At 34.4% G+C, this 24,748-nt stretch overlaps 2 protein-coding genes across 7 annotated transcripts in view; one reads left to right on the top strand and one right to left on the bottom strand.

Annotated features, from left to right (window-relative positions):
* The first annotated feature begins 199 nt into the window (after nucleotides 1-199).
* On the top strand, nucleotides 200-7,909 carry LOC117100180 (low-density lipoprotein receptor-like). The gene is made up of 8 exons (XM_033239767.1): nucleotides 200-505; nucleotides 3,438-3,542; nucleotides 3,813-3,950; nucleotides 4,476-4,595; nucleotides 5,391-5,522; nucleotides 6,187-6,679; nucleotides 7,176-7,293; nucleotides 7,446-7,909. The coding sequence occupies exons 1-7, from the start codon at nucleotides 418-420 to the stop codon at nucleotides 7,246-7,248; spliced, it is 1,149 nt and encodes a 382-aa protein (XP_033095658.1). The 5' UTR covers nucleotides 200-417; the 3' UTR covers nucleotides 7,249-7,293; nucleotides 7,446-7,909.
* Nucleotides 7,910-8,466: 557 nt separating this feature from the next.
* The window catches only part of LOC117100178 (protein O-linked-mannose beta-1,2-N-acetylglucosaminyltransferase 1-like), a 122,835-nt gene continuing 106,553 nt past the window's right edge, over nucleotides 8,467-24,748 (bottom strand). For 5 of the 6 annotated variants that reach the window (XM_033239762.1, XM_033239765.1, XM_033239763.1 and 2 more), the window contains 7 exons: nucleotides 18,955-19,013; nucleotides 17,844-17,916; nucleotides 17,092-17,220; nucleotides 16,282-16,407; nucleotides 15,497-15,742; nucleotides 14,229-14,338; nucleotides 8,467-13,503 (listed from right to left, as the gene is read on the bottom strand). In XM_033239762.1, coding sequence (XP_033095653.1) covers nucleotides 13,443-13,503; nucleotides 14,229-14,338; nucleotides 15,497-15,742; nucleotides 16,282-16,407; nucleotides 17,092-17,220; nucleotides 17,844-17,916; nucleotides 18,955-19,013 — 804 coding nt within the window. In that variant the 3' untranslated portion in view covers nucleotides 8,467-13,442. Of the gene's footprint in view, nucleotides 13,504-14,228; nucleotides 14,339-15,496; nucleotides 15,743-16,281; nucleotides 16,906-17,049; nucleotides 17,221-17,843; nucleotides 17,917-18,954; nucleotides 19,014-24,748 lie in introns of those variants that run through there. The other variant, XR_004444097.1, reaches the window with a different exon arrangement.

Here is a 24,748-nt window from a genome sequence, read left to right as displayed (position 1 = left end):
GACCCCACCAATCAATAGGCCTATATAAACTGGGTTGTGATATTCAACTATAATGTGTACTTCCAGCAACTTTAATAGAAGATATTTACTTTTTAAAGTTAAAATCACCCTTCTCCGTAAAATGGTCTGTTCTGATACCTAATGAAATTAGAAACAAGGTCACAGTGATAAAGTTTGTTACGTTGTTATAGTGCAGAAATACGTGTTTCCGATTTGAGTAAAGTCGATTCTTCCTGTGACAGGGAGGTGAAACACTGTACAAGTCTAAGCTGTTTGTTTGTGTTTTCAAAATTAGTAGAAAGGTGATTGTTACGATTGTTGCATTGGGTGAGGACGTGCAGTAGCCGGACACTCGGCAGGAGGGGTTTGCCTGAGTCTGGGTTGGTTTTTTGCTCGTGGACACAGTACCTCGTAGCAATGCTATATATTCTTCTAAGCCGTGGGTACCTCGTACAATGTGTGATTTTACTAACGTATGTGGCTCGTATTGACTCAACTCCATCGGGTAGGTACAGCTGTTGTGGTATACGCCTATACGTGTCCTATATATATACTGTCTCTTATACACATCTAGATGTGTATAAGAGACAGTTCCAAAACACCTGAGATGTGTATAAGAGACAGATATATATGTGTATATACATATAATATATATATATATATATATATATATATGTATATATAGGCATATATATATATGTAAATATATATAACTCAGGATAGCCGTTGATACTTAAATTATATATAAATTATTAAAGAAAGGTAAATAATGTGTTTGAATAAAGGACATGATCAACAAATCTTGTTCCTATTCGAGCACTGTTATTACTATCTATTCACTTGTTTATATATTTTCCTAGCACTTCGCTCTTATTTTACAAAGGTCTATCCATTTCTTTCATTATTTTTAATTTTTACATTATTAAAGCATCTACATAAAAAATTAATAAATATATATCCAACGATTGGTTCCACTAATCGCTTTTGCACGGCTGGCTTTTCCTATTTGCCTAATTCCCTTTTAATTTACCACCAGCCGCATTACAACTGTATTCTCAGGTTTTCTGCGTTATCTTCCAATTTTTCCTCAATAATAAAATAATACAGAGATTTACAATAAAGTACTATAGCATAAAACAGTAAAAATCACATGATATTATCAAAAAACGTGTATTGGCTTTGGCGCACTTGCATTACAGTTATGTGAAGGCCAGTCATTAAACACCACCTTTGTAAGAAAAGGAACGTTTAAACACGGTGCAGTAACGTGGCAACCTGACAGATCCGCGTGCTTGCACGTAGTACCGGATTGATGTCAGCCTATCTAAGGACGTGAAAGCATGAGGAGTGCTGTGTTCTGTACCAGTTTAGGAGTTTACTCGTAGGCATATAAATGGGCAGTAACGCTACAATCGAGATTATTTAATTTGATACAGGCCCAAGATTGCTCCCTCAAATTAAAGGGTTGGGTTACCGTAATTACACAGAGACAAGCTAAGAACGATTCCTATTGAATACAAGCCACGATTTGGGGAAACAGAAATGTGATTTTCTTTATTAGAGGCGGTCTCTAATTGGAGGGGGACCTGCACATGTCAAGATGACACAGTCAGATGTAATGATTCATTACATGCTCATTAGTAAAGGACCTAGGGACATAAACATCAGGGAGGATTAGGCGCGGTATGACGACATATTGTCGAGAAGTCTGATCGGATAACTAGAGGTACAGTACTCATAAACCCAAGCACTTACTGCATCGTACGTATATAGCAATCCGTTTCATCATTTTTTCTCTGAATTACAGGCTTGCCATACGTACAGTGCCACATTGAAAGTGGGTGGGGGAGATCCCAGGGCCCCAAGCTTACAGGGCCCCATGGAAATTGCAGGTAGCATTTTTTATAGGGCCTATATTTTTTTTCGAAAATAATAATTACCATCATAAGCCCTCAATGGCACGGGTTCCCTAATAATGGGACCCTCTAGATTGATAGGCCCCAACCAAAAAGAAAACAAAAATGCGCCCGTTGGCGTAATCTTTCTCGTTTCTTAGCGAAAGCCCACACCACACCAACCCTTGCCCATGTTCCAGGTTCTCCTCTTGGCGGCCATGCATACGTACGATGTTGGCTGTACCCGTCGGGCGCAGTAAGTACCCCGGTAAAGTCGAGAAAATGCAGACATGAATGATGTTGATGATGAGGTTGATGATGACGATGATAATGATGACGATGATGATGACGACAACAAAAACTAGCCTACGACGACCATAATGATGACGAAGACAACGACAACGACGACGACATCGGGGATGGTTATTGCAGAATTATCGTCGTAAGCGATCTGACCTCTTACCGTGAGTCTAGGTCTGGTATACACCTAGAAAGAGTATACAAATTGTGTTTTGAAGAGAAAAAAATTCGTGAGGGTGAATTCTCTTCAACACATAAATAATTATTATAATCAATTATACGGTAGTTTAAAAAAAATGCTTAGCATTTAGTGCAGATTTATTAGAACTAAAATTTAAAAAAATCTTAAGAAACAATGTGGAATTCCTAGACGTGGTGATGAGGTTGTTTATGTCTAACCATTATACATACACGGATGTGGGCGAGGAAAGAGGTGTAAAATGTTGAACTTATATGCCTATAGGTCTACAAAGTTGGCAGGCGCGGTGGTAGGGTGCATTCGATTCCATCACTTGCCAAAATAAGCGTTCCATTTGAGTGACGTCGTATACTGAGTAACTGTTCAAAATAGAACGAAGCAAAGTTAGGATTCATATAAAACTGCTGCGGAAATTATAAGTGGCCATGGATAGAAATGTTATCCGTCCATTGTTACAGGTACTTGAAAAAAACCCAAAAGCAATTTCGTAGAAATGACAGGTCCCTATATATGTCCAGTTGTGTTCATGTTAATAGCACCTTCGAGTTTAATTTTACTATGAGCTTGGGACATTCTTGAAGTTATTATTCAACCGTTAATATTTCAATATTATAAAACATGTCTACTGTCTTAAGTCTAGTTTCAATAAAATCGCTACACTATCGCTACAACGCCTTCACTGCAATCGCTATACCGGGCGCAAATGCGTAGCTTCACGATTCAGTCGACCAATGCGCCACCGAAAGCTGTCAGTGATAGACTGTAGCGATTTTATGGAAACCTGGCTAGCTTAAAGCTCTGTCCACAAATCTGTCTATCAAATTCTTCTCTTTGACAAAAAAACTGTTGTATGTCAATACAATGACAATATACTGTTGTATGTCAATATATAGTCATAATGCCTAATATGGTCATGATGATGTCATCATGACCATATTTTGGCATGTCACATGTTTTTGTCAAATAATAAAGTGTGGGTAAAGCTTTAGACCTATAGTAAGGTTACCGACAGTGATGTTCAAATCTGGAATGTTCCTTTTTAGTATGTGTTACGTTTGAATGCGATTCCGACAAGTGTCTTCCGTTTTCGTCGGTATGTGACGGGTTAAACGACTGTCTGGATGGAACTGACGAAGGATTGCAATGCCGTAAGTAATTTCGAAGTTGCTTCGTTTGTTTGTTTTAGCAGATCTACACTCGTCTGCTAGTTAACACCGTGTATTGTTCCAACGATTTACACAAATCCGAGGTGTTGATTGGTGGCACGGACTTAAACTGTAGCATTACGGCATGTCGGAACAATATCAATTCCTGCTAGTAAATATAGGCCTATATCATTCTCGTATAATTCCCGCCGATGACCGAACATTATTTACCGCGTAGGCCTACCTAAAATATATCATTTTTTCCCATTTTAGGAAGTGCTACTGTGGAGTGTGTAGGTGAGCACGAGTTTCTCTGTGACGATGGACAGTGTATATTGAACGCGCTACGCTGCGACGGCCCAACTGATTGCATGGATGGAAGTGACGAGCTCCGTTGTGACATTGATTATGGTAGGCATACGCTTTCAAATAAACTTTTGTAAATTAAAGGCCCGTCCATTCAATTTCCTCTAAAAGTGAGAGTTACATACAGAGCCCAAGAACCCATATCAGGGAAGCACATTTGTGACCACAAATGCAATCATAAATGGTGTGTCCCCCAAAGAGTTAGCCCAAAATGATATGTTCTACTGTATCATGCCAGCATCTATTATGTATGCTTTGAAAAGCAAAGCTAAAGAAACGCAACTCTTACAGTCGATTTTCAGTCGGTCAGTCATCATGCAGTCGATTTTCATTTGAAATTGACTTTGTCTTAGTGTCAATCAAACTTTACAACTGACTAATCAGAACAGAACTAGGAGTACGAGCATGTCCCACAACAACTAATTTACGATGACGCGGGTGGGGTGTAGCGATTTTATGGAAGCCATGGTTTAGAATACATTCGAAATTTTACATAGTAATATTATATCTAGGGTAATGGTATCCTATAAAATAAGCTTTAAAATATATTAAATTTTCTTTATTCTATAGTACAACCATTCTGCAAAGAATTTACTTGTGACAATGAGCAAAGATGTCTGTCATTGAAGTTCCTTTGTGACGGTGTCAAACAGTGTTCAGATGGCACTGACGAAAGTGGTCACCACTGTAGTAAGAAATTCAATCCTATTTTGTTGATCGTGGAAAATATAATAAAGATGTCAAACTTGCTTGGTTTACCTCGTATAGCCAAGCCAGATATCACACGTAGTGGCGGAGATTCCAAATAATATAATTTGGTCGTTTCATGTCCCAGAGTGGGTCTAACATTTGATACATAATCATACACTTTTATAATTTTCTCTTTATTGCTTTATTTGTTTACAATATATTTGTAGAGGGGCCCGTCCACATTAGCTGATATTCAAGGGCTATTTTTAATAAAAGAATAATAATAATAAGTTGCTTTACAAACTAAGTCTTACTTCAAGGCTTAAGTACAGGTCAGTGGAGATGTTTTTAGTCTCAGTAATTCTGTGCTGTCACATTATTTGCACCCAGAACCTTGGAATTAATTGGTGGGCGAACTAACAACAAACCTACACCTTCACTACATGTAAGCCTTTTTAATTTTAATTGTCTGTGTCGGTAAAAATGTATAATTGGTTGTTTTATTTTAACAATATTTTAATTGGCCTTAGTTGGGCAGATCCATCGAACATGCAATTGTACAACATTTTTGTCAGAATACGTTCTTCGATTCGTTCGATCGATTTAAAATGATCATCTAAACCATCAGAATGCGTGAGCTCCGGGTGACTCGCCTGACGAACCCCATTGGGGCTTTCCCCTTGGACTCGGGGCCTTGGGTACCCCGTTGGCACTCAGCTTTAGTGGGTAAATTCAAGCATTCCCCCTACAAAGAATCTCCAAAATGTAATCGTTTTTTTTTTAATTGGCTCAAAGGTACACTATCAGCTGACTGTTCAGGGAAAGACGAATTTTTGTGTCGGAACCGTCACTGCTTGCCCGCTAGACTCAAGTGTGACGGATCTGCAGACTGCGTAGATAACAGTGATGAGGAAGGGTGTTTATCGGGTAATTATAATAATATATAATATATAATTATATAATTTTATTATTTTTATATATAATACATAATTATAATTATAATATATAATATACTATGTATAATATATAATATATTATAAAAATTTTAAAATCTATACCCATAATGAAGCTCAGTCCACACTATCAAAGTTTCTTTCGCAAAAAATACTTGTATGCCCATTTAAAGTCATGATGTGCCTATATATGGTCAAGATGTGACGTCATAATGTGTAGGTAGTATACATGTCACATAGTAAAATTTCATAGTCTAGACAAGGCTTAAGTACATGTAGTTGTAGTTAATTATGAGGAAGACTTTTGCATAAAGAATAAGGAGCTTTCAATTTGCGCGACGACGCGGCGCTAGAACGGATCACTCATGCGTGACCAACTTACGTTCTCTGAAGACTGTTTTCCACTAGGCGAATTTAATTCGCGCGAATCGAAAGCGCAGATGACTTTATTACGTCATTACGTGACGTCATTACGTTCCACCGTCGTCGTGCAATCGAAAGCTCCCTAATAAAACAAACCAACATAACGACAATCAGTTGATAGATCCGTGATTTTCATGTACCGTGCTTTAATATCGTCTATAATAAAGCAATTTGGATCAACCTTTAAAACCTTCCTTTCACCTTCTACTCCTCAGAAAAACCTTTTGCTCCGAAAGTTGCTACCACAAAAACACCATCAACCACTTTATTACCATACGATAAATTGTCTCCAACGTCGGAAATGCTCTTTCCAAAAACAACCGCCAAAGAAACCACCACGACGTACAAAAAATTTATTAGTATCATTGAGAAAACAACGAAGTCGAAATCTGCTCGTGCGACATGGACACCGAATTCTAGTAAAACCATTTTAGTTAAAAGTACATCACCAACACCGTCGATGAAATTCGTAGATAAAAACATATCCACAAAAGCAACGAATAGATTACTTACACGGATAACATCATCCCATGCGCCCGTAACAAACGTCATCAAGTCCAATGAAGAAGTGAAGAACAACAGTAACGAGGAGGAAACTTCCCAATCAAAGAGGGGGTCCCATCATATGAGGCGGATGTATGGCGGCACAGCTGTGGTGCTAATTGTTGCTACTGTTGCGATTATCGTTCTTGTAGCAATTCGTAGAAGGTGTGTTGTTATTATTATCCAACAACCAGCATAAAAAACTTTTTTTTTTAAAACGTCTTTTTTTTAATAGCTAAAAAAATAAATCTAATATTGGATTTTTTAAATTTATAGTTCAGGTACAGTGCGCTTTCCAAAAAGTCTTTCCATTTATTTTTTCCTTTCTTCTCTGTCTAATTATTATCTCAAAATTAATAAAACTTTCTTCATTTAAATACACAATTCAATAGTTCAAAATTCGATATTTTTCTAAGACATGCATAACCACCCCTTTTCAACCATTTCCCCTAGATTATTTAAATATTCAAAAACCTGTATCTCATTAACCGTTCCCGAGTTTTTCGTCAAGTATGTACAGTATTTGTATTTTAGAAAAGTCAGTTGCACAACAGATCAATATTGTTTTTGTATTCTGGAGACTGACTTTAATAATATACTGAACTAAAGCATAGAACTATTTATAACTTCACGTTATAACAGTACTGTTTCTTGAACTTAGAATAAGAAAGCGGTCCAAGCCAGTCTTCAAATCTTCTATTCACTTCATAAATCCTTTCTATGGGTCAGCCTGACTCAATTCTACTGTGCTTGTAGATCTGCATTAAATGCTATGCACGGTAAGTTTCGTTCATATGTATTTTCTTCATTAAAATATATATTCATCAATCTTCAGGACCTACGATACCATTCAGTTTATTCAACTCTAGTAGACATATATCTTTTCTTCAATTTATGGTTCTCTTGTTTCTTTTCTGATCTCATCTTCCAGTTTCACTGTACGCTCTTTGCTGACTGATCTTACTTTTTATTAATAATACCAAAGAAACCGAGGTTTAGAAGGCATAGAAGAAAAAACAATAGCTTTTCCTGGCGCGGGAAAAGACAACAATTATTTATAATTCATCCTGAAAGGATGCTAATGATAGTCAATACTACTTCCATGATGGAGCAACATATGATGGACAACGAACTGAGTAACTGAAGGATTAAAGTTCAGGTTGTGTTTGTATTTTATATATTTATAAATTAACAAGCGTTTGAAATGCTATTTTTCTTTTTAAAATACGGCTAGCTTTTTTCATGTTATTTCTACAAAATAACATTGTCATGACCTTGCGAATATTAAGCTGGCTATCTCAATAGTACATCTATACTATTCTTGTCATTACCAACTTATAAATGGCAACGATAGAATTGATATTTTAATTAAAAATAATGCCCATAGCGACTTGATTTTTTGTGTTGCTTTACACTATTACAAGGTTGTGAGGTTGTGTAAATTGCATTTTGAGAAAGGCACGCGTTGCATTATGAGGTGGACTCACGAGAGCACACATCGCACCAGAGCCAAGCATTGTGTGGTAAGGTGGAGGGCAACCAGAAACACGTGTTGCATAATGATGCGTGTTGCATGATGATTTGGTACAGGCTCACGAGAGCCACCCATCGCGTAGTGAGGTGGACAGGGTCACCAGAGAGAGCCACGCGTTGCATTTTGAGGTGAACGGGGTCACGACAGCTGGTCTCACAAGGTGAGGTGCAACCATGTTAAAGAGAGAGCCATGTGTGTGTGCTACAGGGCCACGAAGGAAGTAATGTACTGAATTGAAATTTAGGAAGAAAATAATATGTTTCTTCATTTTGTCACTCTTGTCGATTCGAATGTAGCCACCGGCTTTTAAAGTACAAGTGCACAGATTGACGTTACCCATCTTGACTAAAACTTATAAAACTAATATTGTTTACTTATTAATATAATTTACACAAACAATATAAACAAATACGCCTACTTTCGATATTTCTGATCTTTTAATTCATGCCCAATCCCAACTGCTTTCAAGCGATTAAACAAATGATACATAATTATGCGTTCTCACTTTTGCTCGTGTACGTAAAATAAAAGCAAAAAAAAAAAACTAGAAAACAAAAAACAATGAATATATGCAGTTTCAAAACACACTATGTTATCTTAACATATTGTGAAAAAAAAGAAAAGAAAAGACATTTTCCACTGGACCAAAGTTTTCTTTGTTATTTATCTCTTCGACACTAAGTTTTTTAAAGAGATAAAATAAATGGAAATAATAAGTCAATTGATGAATAATACCAGTTACTAATAGTTTTACTGCAGGGCCGCCAAGAGGGGAAATTGTAACAGAGGCAAAGGTTAGTGTGGGCCCTCACTTACGAGCGCAAAGCGCGGGAAAGATTGCGCCGAAGGCGCAAACAATTTTTCTTTGGGGCGGGCCCTGTCAATCTGGAGGGGCCCATTAATAGGGGACCCATGCCATTATTGAGGGCCCATGATAGTAATGTGCATATTACAATTTTTTTGTAAAAGATTAATAATTATACTGGGCATACATATTGAAAAAAATGCTACCTGTAATTCCTATGGGCCCTGGGGATCTTCCCCTGCCTCCCTCTCGGTGGCACAGTATTACTGAACATAAGAAAATAATTCAATTCGTCAACAAAACTCATCATACAACTTAAAGCATTTCATTTGAATTAATTACATTTATATAATTATATTAATAAAATACTTTAAGAATCTATATTTTTAAATTAATTTATATAAGACATTTACATTAAGTGACATAAATTATACCATAAGTAAATTTCTTTGACAAGGTGTAAATTTAACAATGAAATAATCTCGAGAAATCTTCGATAGACTCAAGTGTTGATGTAATTGAAAATAATCTAATTAATTAATATTAATTACAAAACTCTTCCACAAATATTTACACAATCGGAGCATAACATTCTATACACGTCACATGCATATCTTTGTTTCCCGTGCAGAAAATCAAAACCTTTATCACCCGTAATATCGTCTTTATTTTTTTGTTTTTATTAAACAATTCATACAAAAATAATTCCTCTTTAAACACGCATTTTAACATGTTTTTAAATTCAAAGACATCAACAATAATTTTTCAAAAGGGAACAAATTATTGGTATAGGCCTACTCATAACTAAGCTATTAACAAGAAACCAACAATAACATTAAAAACAACTGGTTTTAAAGATTTTGTTAAAAGAAATACACTCTCTATGAAAAGAACAAAAAAACAATTCAGTTTAAGTTCAGGACCGAGAAAAAAAGAATGCCCCCGACCATGCCATTGGTCCCGTGTAGAATATGGCCCATGTGCAAGTACAAAAGAATGCATTACGCACTTCAGAAAAAAATTGGGGATTGTGTTTCGGTGTACTGCCCAATCACGCCACCAGAAGAACACCACAGGAAACATGTCTTAGAATTAAGTGAGTTACCTTTGGTGTTCACACAAACACATCCAACTAAGGAATTCCATGAAGCAGGGGACAGCTCCCCCCACCCCCAAGGAGAAAAACCACAATTCGTTGAAGGACAAAAAAATATTGTATTTCCTACATATTAATAGACTCTAAAAGTCTTTGAAACCCCTGGACCACTGTCAGAAGATATTGAGCGACACCGGACCATGCCCACTTTCGTTAGGGACATCACAACCCCTCCCCTCCCCCACCATCAACCCAGAGCAGTGAACCCCATACTTTTCCAAAATATGCAATGGGTTTTTAATTAAGGAGCACAAGAGCCAGATGTGTACACGGGACCTCAGGTTGGTTTTAAGTCCTTATCCGCACTTAGTTCCACCACCAAGCGAAACCCTGCTAAAGAGGGTCAGAAACCATCCTCGATGTTATGGCTGTAGTTATGCCCAGCCTTACCACTCAGCCACTTACCCTAAATGTAACCAATTGAGCATTAAATCTTATTCTTCATGTAAACTGGCTTTACAACGAGAGTATATCTCTACTATCTTACTTTTAACAATTTTATTTGGAACCTTGAAATTAATTAAAATTGAAACAATTGTCTCCCTAAGTGTAAGAAAATGTAAATTAATTAGTCTCTCCTACTTAAAAAAAAAAAAAAAAAAAAATAGTGTAACATATTGGTGTTGCTAATATACATACATTTATATTTAAATCAAAAATTAGATGTGTTTGTTTTTGCACTGGTGAACACATTATTAAAAAAAAAATTCATACACAACATAAATTTACAAAAATTGCCAGTGTTCAAATAATGACACAAGATTGTTCAACAATCACTATCAACAAAGTTTCAAAGTAAATGATTCGAATATTGACGATAGAGAAAAAAAAATTAATGGACTTTGACGGATACGCATAAAGAAAATGCGTACACACATTTTACACGTAACTCTTACCAATTTGTAATGAATTACTGCGTCAAATAAGTGGACGGTTATTCATATTTTATTCTCTCGGTGGCCGCAAAAAAAAAAGGCAGGTGGAACATTTCACTGGATTTCACTTGGACAAATATTTTTTCCGCAATTAACTATGAATGACAAGAAAACTATATTTCAGTACTTATGTTTTTAAAAAAAAATGAATTCATTGTGGTGTCATAATCATTGTGCACAATAGAATCAATTATAACAATTTACATGATTCATTCTTTAATATTATTTACATTAAAGCTCAATCCATTCCGATACATAAACAAAACAAATGTTTTCATCATTAAAACAAAATGACTGTACAGGATTAGACAAACACTACTTGACAAGCACATCAAAATCAGAACAAAAACTCTTGCTTCTTGCTGCCACTGCGATGGCAAGAAAGACTGTTTTGTGGCAACATGTAGCACATTCCTAAATGCTGTAGCACTATGCACTACTACATTTTTTTAAAAGTTAAAAAAAGAAAAAGTTGATAGGACTGAGCGATCTTGGATCATGTTAAGGGTGCACTTCAATTGGACATCGATCGATCCATCATACCATATGTTTTGAAGGACAAACTCTTGTACAGTATTTCTTTTCTTTTTTGGTTGCAAAGCAAGTTTGATAAGTCTGGCCCCGGTTAAATGTCAGTTTCACACCCACTTCCTAACCCCCTGACAATATAACAATGGCAATGAAAATTGGTGTTACAATGAACAATGGTGAAAACATTTGAAATACATATATCCCTAACATCTGAAAGACCAAACTTTAGCAAATGTAGCATTATCAAGGTGATCAAGAATTACAAAAAAAAAAAAAAAAAAAAAAAATCCCCATGAAAGTGATGCTAAATTACATTTACTTGCAGCAATATGCATGTGCTGCCCTCTATGACATTATAAAAAAATAATAATTATAAAATATTATTATGAATAAAATCATATAAAAATAATAAACAATCCTGTTTTCTAATATATTTTCAAAACAGTCAATAAAACCAAAAAAAAAAAATAAATAAATAAATAAAATGTATCGCCCTCCACTGATGAAACCAAAACCAAGTATGAACCAAAAAGTTATTGGAGTAATGAACTGATTGCACACACATAGATATTTGTAACTGTTACCATGGTGCAATATATACTATACTTTTTGGTAATATATGCGATTTATTGGGAAAAAACAAACAAAAAGGACATTGACCAAATTCATAAAGCACCAGAGGTTTGTATTGCTTTGGCTGCAGTTTCTTTACAATGTATCTCATGCTCTACTTAATTTGCCAAAAGGTTTTTAGTGGTTCTACTACAATGGCAAGTGTAACATGAACAACCAGCTGGAATCAACACCATCCTGTCTGTCTGCTACCAATCTGATGCATCAGGAATGACCATCATTACAAAACGTTCTTGGCAGCAAGCATAGAAATCTTGCTAAGATCTTTGGCAGATCTTCCTAGCATTTGGAAGTCTAGCTTAGATTTCTGGTATTAAAGGTATTTCTAAACAGTTGAAGATCTTGGCAAGATTTTGCTTGCAATGGCAAGTGTAACACAAACAACCACCAGCTGGAATTAAGATCAAGTCTGGAGGTCTTGCTAAGATAATGAAGGTCTTGCTAAGATTTCTGGTAATATCTAGAAGATATTTTAAGACATTAGTAGGTATTTCTAAGCATCTGGAAGTCCTGCCAAGATGTTGCTTACAATGGCATGTAATCATAATCAAGATGAAGTCTGAAGGTCTTGTCAAGATGTTGGAGGTCTTGCTAAGATTTATGGAGTATCTTCCTGGGGTGTTTAGAGGTGTATTATAAAGAGGTTTAGAGGGCTTCCTGGAATTATGCGAGGTTTTGCAAAGATGTCTTAGAGATTTTGAGAGGAAAGACGTATGTTCCTAATGACATTTTTAGTATTTTGAAAACACACATCATCGAAAACGAAGGTTTAAATTTTCAAAATGGAAGACCTCATATCCTACAACTGGTTATGCTTACATTTTTACTAATACATCAGAATTCCGTAGGACTGGTAACTATTGAAAACAGCAACTCCTTCACACTTCAATGCAAATGTACATGGATGGAGAAAAGCTGAATCAGAAAATCTTGTGGCAAGAATTATATAATTGCAACCAGCCCTCTATTATTCTGAAAGTTACTTCCCATCTAGAGACCTAAAGCAATTCGCATTTTTTAAAAGAATTGACTCTTAATATAAGCAATGGACTTGGATTGGCTGTTCCAGGAAGCCTATAGTTATAATCACATCACAGAATCCAGACTGCATGCCTCAAGTAATAACCTTCATGTACCAGAGCGTGGGGATTAGTACAGCAGACCGTAGACCAATTCTATGAGACCTAGTCTATCCGCAACACTATTGTAAAGTATGTGCATCTATCTGATATTCAGTCCTGCTGTGAAAAGACCTGCCTCCTGTATGGGGATGATGTGAAAAACATTGTTGCAGCATTTCAAAATATTTGAAATTTCAGGGAATGAAGTTGGTGCTATCTGTTCTTTTTCTCATTCTTGAGGTAAATAACAGGAACATCAGCTGGCTTGTGTTTTCTGATGAATGGAAAAAAAAATTTAATAATTAAATAAAATCAATGCACAATTCATAGTGTATATATCAACTTAGTTTTGTCTCTGTATGAGCATTATTTCAATTCATTTTGTATCCATTATATTCTAACAGTACAGCACTTATTTATATATCTATATTGTAATTGTATTCATTTTTTTAACTTTACAAAGTAAATGCATGTTATAATAAAAAGAAACTTTAAATTAAAAAAAAAAAAAAACAAAAAAAAAAAACAAAAAACAACTAAACCATATTTCCATATTTAATATACAAACAAATATTGTATATGGAGAAAATATTGAACAATTTCATTAGGTTTTGGTAATAACATAAACCATAAGTAACTGGTGTTGACAATGTTAGCTCACAGGCACTCCACCCCCTTCCTGTCTGTCCACGACACAATCAAACCTACTTTTTTTTCTTTTCTTTTTTGAACTCTTTGGGCATCATATGTTGATTTCATGTGCTGCACATAACCTCTAGAACTCTCTGGCGCATGACTTTTAAGAGGAACCTTGCTGTTCAAGCGCCTTTGAAATTTGTTTTAGGGATTCTGCCGCTATTTAAATTATTTGATTGACTGATTGAAAAAAAACAACAGTGCAGCTTCCAATGGAAATATTGCCTAAGCCTAGTTTTTCTAGACGGCATTAACTTGAGTCAACAGGACACCAAATACTGATTATATTTGTATTAAACTTACGCATAGGGTGATGCTGGTGTTCCAACAATGAAGACATGATTCTGCTTAAGGAACATTCTCCACATGGATTTATGGAAGCCCCTCACATCCAAGTCCCATATATGGAAACACTATATGAAAACAATGGGAAAAATATATTATCGAACTCAAAACAGTTAACAGTAAATAATAAAAATTAATGATAATAATAGTTATCAAGATAATATAACAATTAGAACAATAATTATAACAAAGTTATTATTTTGATAACTATTATTTTGATACTTGTATAATAATGATTACAACAATGTTTTGCATTTATACAGCCTGTCCAGCATGTCACAAAATGCTTTTTTAAAGGTCATTGGAAACAGAGTCAATCATGTAACAGCCTCCTCTGATCCCTAGAGGAGTATTCCAGTCATGTGTAGTATTCAGTAGAGAGCAAGTACACAAGGTAAATGGGTTCAAACCCTCAAAGATGAATGGGCCTTTCCAGAGCCTAACTTAACAACTGACCAACCATGGCATGATAACATATTTTTGAGAAAAACATATTGTCCCCATCAGTACTTAAACCCAAGACTTTTTGATTAACGTTCATATACTCTACCAACTGAGACAAAGTGGTATACACCCTTGGATTTTCCCATTATTTTTCTTAAGGTATTGCACCATAACAAATTAACATTATTTAAAGCACATGATATTAACATATTATTCAATACACTTATGTCCCACAAACAGTTTTCAGTTGAGCATGTACAGTATTTCATTTTGTAGGCTCATAGTAAACAATATCCAAGAGATGGGGCTTAGCAGAATGATCCATTTTCTAATGAATACTACAAAACCTTGAAATAAAATATAAATTTTGAATTGCTATTTTTTAATGATTATGAACTACAAAATTGGAAAATTTTAAAGCAACTCTCTCTTTTAATTCTACTACTACTATGTTTGGCTATTTTAACCTAAAGAGACATCATTATTATATTTTTAATTGCAGTAATAGGATTTATAAAGCACACATACTGTATGCAAAAAACTGAACAAAACACCTTTGCCCTGGTCATTGGATACAGAATCATACAAACGTATTCCTAGTTACGCGTGTGATCGGCACTACTGATTTCATTCCGAATCATTTACCTTCTACCAGGGTACCCATTTACACTCCTAGGTGAAGAGAGGCAAATGCAGATAAAGTGTCTGACCCAAGTACACAAGCAGTGTGACGAGCATCACTCTCGAGCCTCCCCCCGACCTTCCGACTGATATTTACCAACCTTAGCAAGTTCTGTCCAGGTTTCATAATCTCCAGCATTCTCCATCCGAATGTAGAGGACGTAGTTTCCACCCGGAGTGGAGGGAATAAACTTATCCTCGCAGGGGGATACGGTGTGATCCAGCGGAATTGCCTTGCTGATTAACTTATTTACTTCGTTCTCATATTCGTCTTTCTTCAGAAGGTCAACGTCTTTTAACTTTACGTGTGGAACCGTATTTATTGGATGTTTTTTAAAATATAAATCCTAAAAAGAAAAATATAAAAATTTAATAAAAAATACTGCTAAATTTAGAAAAAGGATTGAATGTTTCAGGAAAGAACTCATATAATGTTCATAAAGACAAACTTTTTTATTTACATTAAGAGAACAAATAATGGTGTACATACAATTTCACTTTCACTAATATACAGATATATAAAAAAATACATACCAGGGGTGGCGCCGGGAGAAGGGCCCACGGTGCCACCCCTGGTGGGGTGAAAAACCACAATTCGTCAGGGAGAAAAAAAAAATGCATATGTATTTTGTACTTATTATTACTCTCTAAAATCCATTAAGTAAGCCTTTGAAACCCCTAAATTGTCATATTTTTCAGAATCTTCGGGATAGAGTGCCATTTCTATCCACCTAAAGGTGACATAATCAAGTTTTCTTACCTCATCCCTAACAATGTTGAGGCTGAGGTTGTCTAAACTCCATCTGTGAAAGTCCCTCCCTGGGACCCCTACTTCGAATACCTAAATCGGGCACTGAAAATGTCTGAATCATTTTGACGAACTTACTTGAAAATAACTATTCATATTTACACCGGTAGCACCAAAATGGTAAGTTCGGGAAATGTCTGGAATAACGCACTCCCGACCTTTCCGTATATCTGGAAGCCTCATCCACATATCCCAATCCCAAAGCTGAAAAAGCACCAAGGAAAACATAATTATCATCAATAAACACATAGTAATAATAGACAGTGGCTATTGTTACACCATTCTTTAAACAATTTCCTAATCATTGGATGTTTTTGTATGCAGGAATTATTAAAATAGTTCTTTTTAGTTGCTACTTAAAACAACAATCAATTTTGGCTTTATTGGTTTTTTTTCCTCTTATTCTGGATCATTGGTATCTTTTGGAAAAGCCAAATGCATGACCATTACACTACATTACAATAATATCCAATCAAAATTCTCAGAAGTCTGTTGTAACAATAGCCACTCAATGATACTAATACAAGAAGAATACCAGAAACTCGGAAAGATCTGTGGTACGAAAAAGTGACCATGGTACAGAAGCTACTATACCGTCCGTCCATACGAGAAAACCCCGATCCTGATACCAAGAATATGATGATCAAATAACTGGCCAATAAGAAACTGGAAATTGTAAATACGTACCTGTGATTGGTTGATGATAGAAACGCGCTCAACGTGCTAACCGATAGCGCTTGCTAACCATTAGCGGTATCCGGATACCGCTAACGGTTAGCAGTTTTCGAACGGGCGTTCTCACACAGGTGCTAAAGATTAGCGCTAACATTTGCTCCCGATCCGGATACTAGGGCTCTCGCGAGAACCAGGCTTTATAATTGTTTTTACCTTCTCTGGTGTTGGCCAGTGAGGCTCTAACTCCTCTTTGTAAATACTACGTTTTAGCATCCAGCCTAGGCCTGGCATTGTCTCTACTCTGTACAATAAACTTGGATCATTGCAGGTATGTTCATATCCCTAGGGGAAAAAATACAAAAAAAACCCAAAAAACTAAAAAAAACATGTTATTGCATACATTGTCATCAAAATCATCATAATCAGTGACATCGTCGTCACTATCATCATCATCATCATCAGTACTGTCAAAAGTGGCTTTTCTAAACATTATGCAAGTATTTAGATTTTATATATAAAAAAATAACAACTACAGATTTTCAAGATTTTGGTTTGGGTTTGGACAAATCATAATTGTCACATTTACTATAATTGTAATCTTTATTATCATCATAATCGTCATCAAAAGCATCTTCATCATCAAGGTCACCTTCATCAAAATTGTAATCTTTGTCATCATCATCACCACTGTTGTTATGAACTTTATCATTAATATTTTCAGCTTCTTCATCATCTACAGCATCATCAACATTGTCATGATTATCATAATAATCAACTATATTACCATAATCATTATCTGTATCACAATCATCATTATAACCATCATGAACATCACCGTTACATTCACATTATACTTGTATTTCCTCCATCACACAATATCTTAACAACATGGCAAGTGCAACATTTTCATCAATCCATTAACAATTTAATGCATATTGATAGTAATATGTTTGTGCTCTACTAACCTGGTCATTCCAGGCAGATATACAATATATACTGTCATCTTCCTCTAATAAGTGTCTAGTCTGACTAAAATAACTTAAAGAAATAAAATTATAACATTTATTAAGATTAATTAATAATTAATTAAAAAATGCAAATATAATAATAGAAAATATATTGTTATCATCACCATCAACACCATCATTACATCATCACCACCACCAAACACCATCATCACCATAATCAACCTCACCACCGTCAACATCACCATCATCGTCAACATTACCACCTTTATCACAATCACCTTCATCACCATCAACATATTACCACCAACACCATTATCGTCAATACCAACACCATCATCACCACCAATACCATCACCATACCTAAACATAATTATCATTACTACCATCAACATCATCACCATTATCACAAACTTCTCTTTGATATATTTTTTGACTCCACATGCAAATTGAGGTCTGCCGTCATCATAATTGTCATTGCTGTCTTCTTAATAATCACCATCATCAGTTTTCATCATCATCATAATTATCATCACAATCATCCGCCATCATCATTACTAACATCAACATTATCATCATCATATCATCAACATCATTATCTTCTACAGTACATCTCCAGCATCACCATCATAATCTTCTGCACCATCACAATCATCTTCATCATCAAAATCATCCTCAGACGTGACATTTTTTATACCTTGCTTAGCGAACCCGCAGACTGCAAATATTGATGATTTAAAATAAAAATAAGTTTATTTTTGGCCAATTAGCGCTCCCGCCGCCACAAAAAAGTGGAAATTTCAGAAAAAAATATAGTTTTTCTTTACTTTTATTACGCCCTCAGCTGCCTTGAAATCTCTAAAGATAAGATATATTTCTTCCTAATTATATAAATTTGAAGCAGTTAACCATCCTATTTTAAACTCACTAATAAAATTTTATTTTTATTCTCTCCTCCATCTGGATGTTTTCGGCAAAACTATTTGCTAAATAAGAAAACAAAATTTTGTTTAAATTTTTATTCCGCCCTTCTCCGAAGATCTTTAACAAAAAATAAGTACGCGAAACAAGGAATAAAAAAGTCTCGCCCACACTCATCTAATTTCCTTACCTAAAAAAATCTTCTGAGACATCTAGATCTTCTTCTAAAATAATCACATACTCTGCTTTCTGCAATCAAGAAATTGGACAATGACAATTATTACTTTTTAATTACAACAAGAGAAAGACAAAGGGAGTCTGTAAGATATCTTTATTGGGTGACTCACACATCATTGAAACAATAAACAGTTCAAATTTCTCATTTGGCTGGAAATAAACACTGCCCAAGCCTCTACCGGGATAGCTAGTTATAGCTAAATAGGCATATTTGCCTTGCTCTAGGACAAATAAACTGTGTTGCTTCAAAAACTGATCATGTTATAGGAAAAGATGATGCTGGTGATGACACTAAAAAAAAAACATAAATTGATAGAGGTGACACAAAAGGGTTTGAACTTTAGTGGAAAACTGGAGCAGGTGATATGGAGAGCTGAAGTGTAATATGCAGAGAGGCAAATTAGGAGATATCTACTTAAAACTGAAATGTGCCTAGTTATGGTTTTTAAACATGATAGGCATTTCAAAATCACATTAGGAAATGAAAATTTGACTGTGTAGCAGATTTTTTTTTGGGAGGAGGAGGGGGGGGGGGAGTGGGAGGAGGAGGGGGGGGGGGAGTTAGATATTATTATCAATATTTGAAATATTCATTTATATTCTAACAACAGTTACAGTTGCAAATTAAGAACTATATGTGACCGGCTTTGGCAAAACCCTCAATTTGTATGAAAAATTCAAAATTGAGTTTTTTTATTTTCTTTAAAGCAGAATGTATTTGATGGAAAATGGTTGAGTGTTTATACTGAAGTAATGAATATTTATTTCATTGGATATCAGCCATGTATTTTTTGAGAAAACAGCTTCCAAAGATTCCTAAATCAATAGTTTATTATTAAGGTTTGTAATATATCTGTCTCTTATTCACATCTAACTCATATAATGTTCATAAAGACAAACTTATCTCACCCAGCCTATTGTTTCCAATCATGCTTGCATGAAATTCTCCCTTTATACTATCTAGCTTTTTCTACCCTCACTCACTCGCCACTGAGGAAGGACTAGTGTTGTCCGAAAGCTCCGGTTCTATTTCTGGCTGTTTACTTACGTTTACTTTTTAGCTGTTGCTTATCATTTTTGTATCTCTATTGAGATCCAGCCATTGTTTCCCACAGCATTGTTGTTTTTCAGTATTTTGCCTTTTAATCTATATATAGATTTAGTGATTGATATTTTATAGCAATGTTCTTCAATATATCTTCTTTTATAAAATGCAAACATGAAACTTGCGATAAACTGCGGCTTTGCCAGAGCCGGTCACATATTTTAATTCTTTATTAGTACAGTATTATACTGTGTAGGCCTATCATAATTGTATATCTAGGCAATTTTATATTCATTTAAATTCAATTATTATGTATACCCCTAATTAATAACTATCTTTTTATTGCTCATTATTATTTATTTTAATTTATGTAATTATTGTCTGAGTAATTTGTTATTTTTGAAATATTTTTCAAAATTTCATTTTATGCCACAAACAGCTATACTAATAATTTATTTGCATAATGTATTTTATTAATACAAGATAAACTGAATCAATTTCAATTGATATAATACACATATAAAATAGAAACAATAAATATATTTATAAAACACATGAATATAATTGTTTGAGAAACACATGAATATCTTGATGATGTGAATAATGACACAGGTAATTAAAATATTTAAGAATATTAAAAAATAAAGCCGATACTACAGTCTAACTCTGACTTAATATCCACCTCATAAAATAATTTTATGGTCAAATGAAAACAGGTTTACGAGTGTATATAAAATGCACACCATATCATATACAAGTCCAGGGCAGCCAACACATGTTATGTAATTGCAGAGATTATTGTGGCATATTAATCTTGACTCTGCTTCTTTACATCAACATATGCCAGACAAATCATAAAAGCATCATAAAAAACAATTTTTCAGCATTCCTTTCATAGAGAAATTAAAGTTAAATCAAAAGTGTGAAACTGATCGCACTGGCATGCATTCAGAAAGTGGAGCGCCCTCTGGGACTTAGTATGCAATTTGTATAGGGCCATTATCATTATATGTGACTATATAGTAATCACTTGGGAATAAAACTATATATTTGTTTTAACATTTATAATAACAATAATATTAATTTTTCACATCTGAAAGTATTTGACAATAAAGTATGATACTAAAGAATTCTGTATCCACAGATACAGCATGTCATGTTTTTTACTGTTTCTGATTGTTTATACGCAAGGACCACAATGGAAATAAGTTGCCAATTTTCGATACTTTATTGTGTTTTTTATCCTTTGATTATGTTTCTTTTCTTTGTTTTATGTACATATTCAGAATAAAGAAATAAAAAAAATAGAAAGAAAATACCGTAAATGCTTGAATAAGTGCTGAGGTGCTTACAAATTGTTTTGAGGCTTCAGTGCGGCTCTTATTCGAGAGTGGGGCTTATAAAAAAATATTGGCGTTGCGCTTTCCATGCCAGTTCCTATGTTACCTATCTCACATATTCCCGTAGTTCAGTAGGCCTATCATAACTCCAACGCCATCGTAAATAAAGGTTTATAAAGAAATGCTTGTGTCTTCATTGTGTTATTTATTTATTTAACACTGTTTTGCATTTAAAGGCCTGGGTCTCAAACTGTTTCATTACACAGTGTAATATTATACTCTCGATTAAGTGCTGTGGTACTTATTTGAGAGCAGTACTTAGCGAAAAATATCAGGTTTGGTGCGGTGTTTATCCAAGAGCAGCGCTTATTCGAGCATTTACAGTACTCACCTATTGTTGCAAAGACAAGCTGAACCACTCACCCCTTGTAAAAAATGGATATTTAGCTATTAATGCAGGGTTAAGCAGTAAAATGAAATTTATAAAATTTTAAAAGAATCATTTAAATCCGATATTTCGTTATGAAGTTACAGGATTTTGGACATAATTGTAGCTCTTGAGAAATACTGTATGCTTTTAAAGATTTTTTTTTTATTTCGGCAATCACCAAATCGTTAGAAATGTTGTTTTACGTTCAAAATGGGGAAAATAAACCTATTATCTATTATGTATAGATATATAAAGTTCAGTTTAGTGAAATAGAATAGAGTTTTAAAAAGTTTGCCATTCAAAAATGTTTTGCATTATCTCTAAAACAGAATTTGCAAGGAGTGTCTGATCAGCTTTTCTGTGCCACAATTGAAGGATGAATGGTGCTTTACAATCTAATTCACTTTATGAGCCTTTGGAAGTGGAGATGTTATTAGCTGTGAAAAAATGAACCGAGGTCCATGGTATTTAAAGATGAGCACCATAACCATCAATCTACAGTTTTACTTTAAATGTGTACTTTCATCATTATTATTGATTTTATTTTATGTTTAAGAAAACAAAAATGTTGGGCCCAAGCATAGTGAGGTTTGGAAATCAAGTTTGGACGGCATTTCTGTATTCAATTTATTTTTACTATAGCTTGGGACTTATAGGGTTCATGAACCAACAATAATTCATCCGATACATTATTGGTTAGTGAAATGGTGACACTATTGGTAATGGTGATATTTTTTAGCATAAATTAAAATTTTTAGGCTGTTACTGTAATGTACATGTTACTGATTTCTATTGTACTGTCTTTTAAATGTATGTTATTGTTGGATTATGTGTTCTGTCAGTAGCATTTTGGTAATGTATTTTTATATGTACATGCAATATCTATCTATAATCGAATTTGTGTTCTTTCAATACTAATTTTGTAATATATTTATACATATATGTGCAATCTATTTAAAATTTCTATTTAGTACTTGTATTAATAATTAATAATCTTTTTGTGCAGTATACTTTTAATGTTTTTTAAAAATGTATTATATAAGGCATCCTGTAATTGGCTTTTCGCTGTTGAATGATTTGAAAAAAATTAAATAACATATTAAAATATTACTATTATGATAATTAGAAATACAACTTTATATATCACTGAGGCGAGACTTCTTTTATGTCTCGTTTCGCAAACTTTTCTTCTCAAGGATCGTCAGAGAAGCGCAGGAAAAAATAAATTGTTTTCATATTTAGCAAATAGTTTTGCCAAATACATCAAGATGGAGGAGAATATAAAAATAAAATGTTATTGGTGAATGAAAACAGTGTAGTAATGGGATGGTTAAATGCTTTAAATTCATATAATTAGGGAATATATATACATACTGTATCTTATTTTTGGAGATATCAAGGCAGCAACAGGCATAGTGAAAATAAATTTATTTTTTTAAAAATTTATTTTTATTTTTTATTTTTTTGTTAGGCGTGTGCGCTAATTGGTCAAATATAAAATTTCATTTTTATTTGAAATTATTATTGGAGGGCGGTGGGTTCGCTAAACAATGTATAAAAAAATTCTGGAGGTACTTCACCAAAAAAAAAACTTAATATGTTATTCTTACTGTACTGTAAATCAAGATTTGTGATACTAAAATTCAAATGGGGATGTAATCTACATACAGTTTATATTGCACAAATCTACATAATCTTAGGCACTTTATGTATTTACAGTTTAAACTGCAAGAAACAGAAAGATTTAGCTGTTGAATATATAAATCTATCTATAAAAACAAACGCACCACATTGCCCAGACAAATAAAACGCTACAACCGCAAGAAATTAATATCCCAATGCGTTACTCATCGTTTCCTGGCTATCTGTGTCGATGATATTATATGCTGAATGTAATGGTGCCAGTAAATAGATATCTTGGCAAAAGTATGAACAAATTATAGATCACTGTTTCCCAGGGTTATTTCCCGGGAACCCAGTTTCGCAGTTAGCATTACACTGACGACCCAGCATGTTATAAGCAAAAATGTCTTACTCAACGGCCTCCTTCATTGGGCTTGTAAACTGTTAGCTACTGTAGGCCCAGATATGGAAAGAACTGCTTGTATTTTATAGTACTCACAACTGAACCTAAGCAGCAGATAATTATCACCCCTGCTTGCTGGATATAAGACAACAAAAACACAATCCCTGGGGAGTATTCATAGTTAACCTAATTCAGTATCACCCGACAAAATATCATGCGAAATCCAACACATCCAACCAGATACCAACGTAAGCCCTTTGCATATGCCGGCATGATTAATGGCCTATAACTTTCCACACAAAACCTTTATTGCAGTAATCTAACACTATTCTCTGTCAAAGGGTCTGACAGAATCGCACAATATTGGCAGTGTAATACAACCAAATGTGGCGGTGACAAGGGGAAACAGTCCGATGTCGGAAAAACGAGTTTGGAGTTATTAATATCTTGTAAAAATATGAATTCCAAGATTTACGATAGTGAAAAAAATCTTATCCAATTTGTACTTACGAAGTTATCATTGTTTTAATATCGAAATTCGTGTCCTGTTTGCAAAATGCGCAAGTGAGAAAAAACGATGATAAACACTGACTTCGTTAAAAACGGACGCACTACCAGGCCAGCCGACTCATGGTTTCTTGGTAACTTACTTTACTACTTAGCAACAGGGACTTATTCTAAATCTGCTGATATTTTGAACATTTATTGTTTATAATATTTCCAACACTTTTGCCAAGTCTCGTGAAGATTTGATACCAATAAAATCTGTAGTAGGCCTAGCATTACGCTATACCACAAACCAATCTAAAAAAACTAAAAATCTATCAGCGGACTTCCTATATCATTAATCAGTATTTACGTTGTCATGGAAACAATGATTGTTGTTTTAGCAGATGTAATGTAATA

The sequence above is a fragment of the Anneissia japonica genome, unplaced genomic scaffold (genome assembly GCF_011630105.1).
Source record: "Anneissia japonica isolate Jap-2015-1 unplaced genomic scaffold, ASM1163010v1 scaffold324_len738069_cov173, whole genome shotgun sequence".
Classification (NCBI taxonomy): domain Eukaryota; kingdom Metazoa; phylum Echinodermata; class Crinoidea; order Comatulida; family Comatulidae; genus Anneissia; species Anneissia japonica.
This window is presented reverse-complemented; position numbering and strand designations above follow the sequence as displayed.

Excerpts from the sequence above, each read along its gene's own strand:
- LOC117100180 (XM_033239767.1), top strand. The coding sequence starts at position 418 with ATGCTATATATTCTTCTAAGCCGTGGGTACCTCGTACAATGTGTGATT. Across the intron at positions 506-3,437 it reads TATTGACTCAACTCCATCGG|TATGTGTTACGTTTGAATGC; the intron begins GTAGGTACAGCT and ends GTTCCTTTTTAG. Across the intron at positions 6,680-7,175 it reads CTTGTAGCAATTCGTAGAAG|AATAAGAAAGCGGTCCAAGC; the intron begins GTGTGTTGTTAT and ends TCTTGAACTTAG.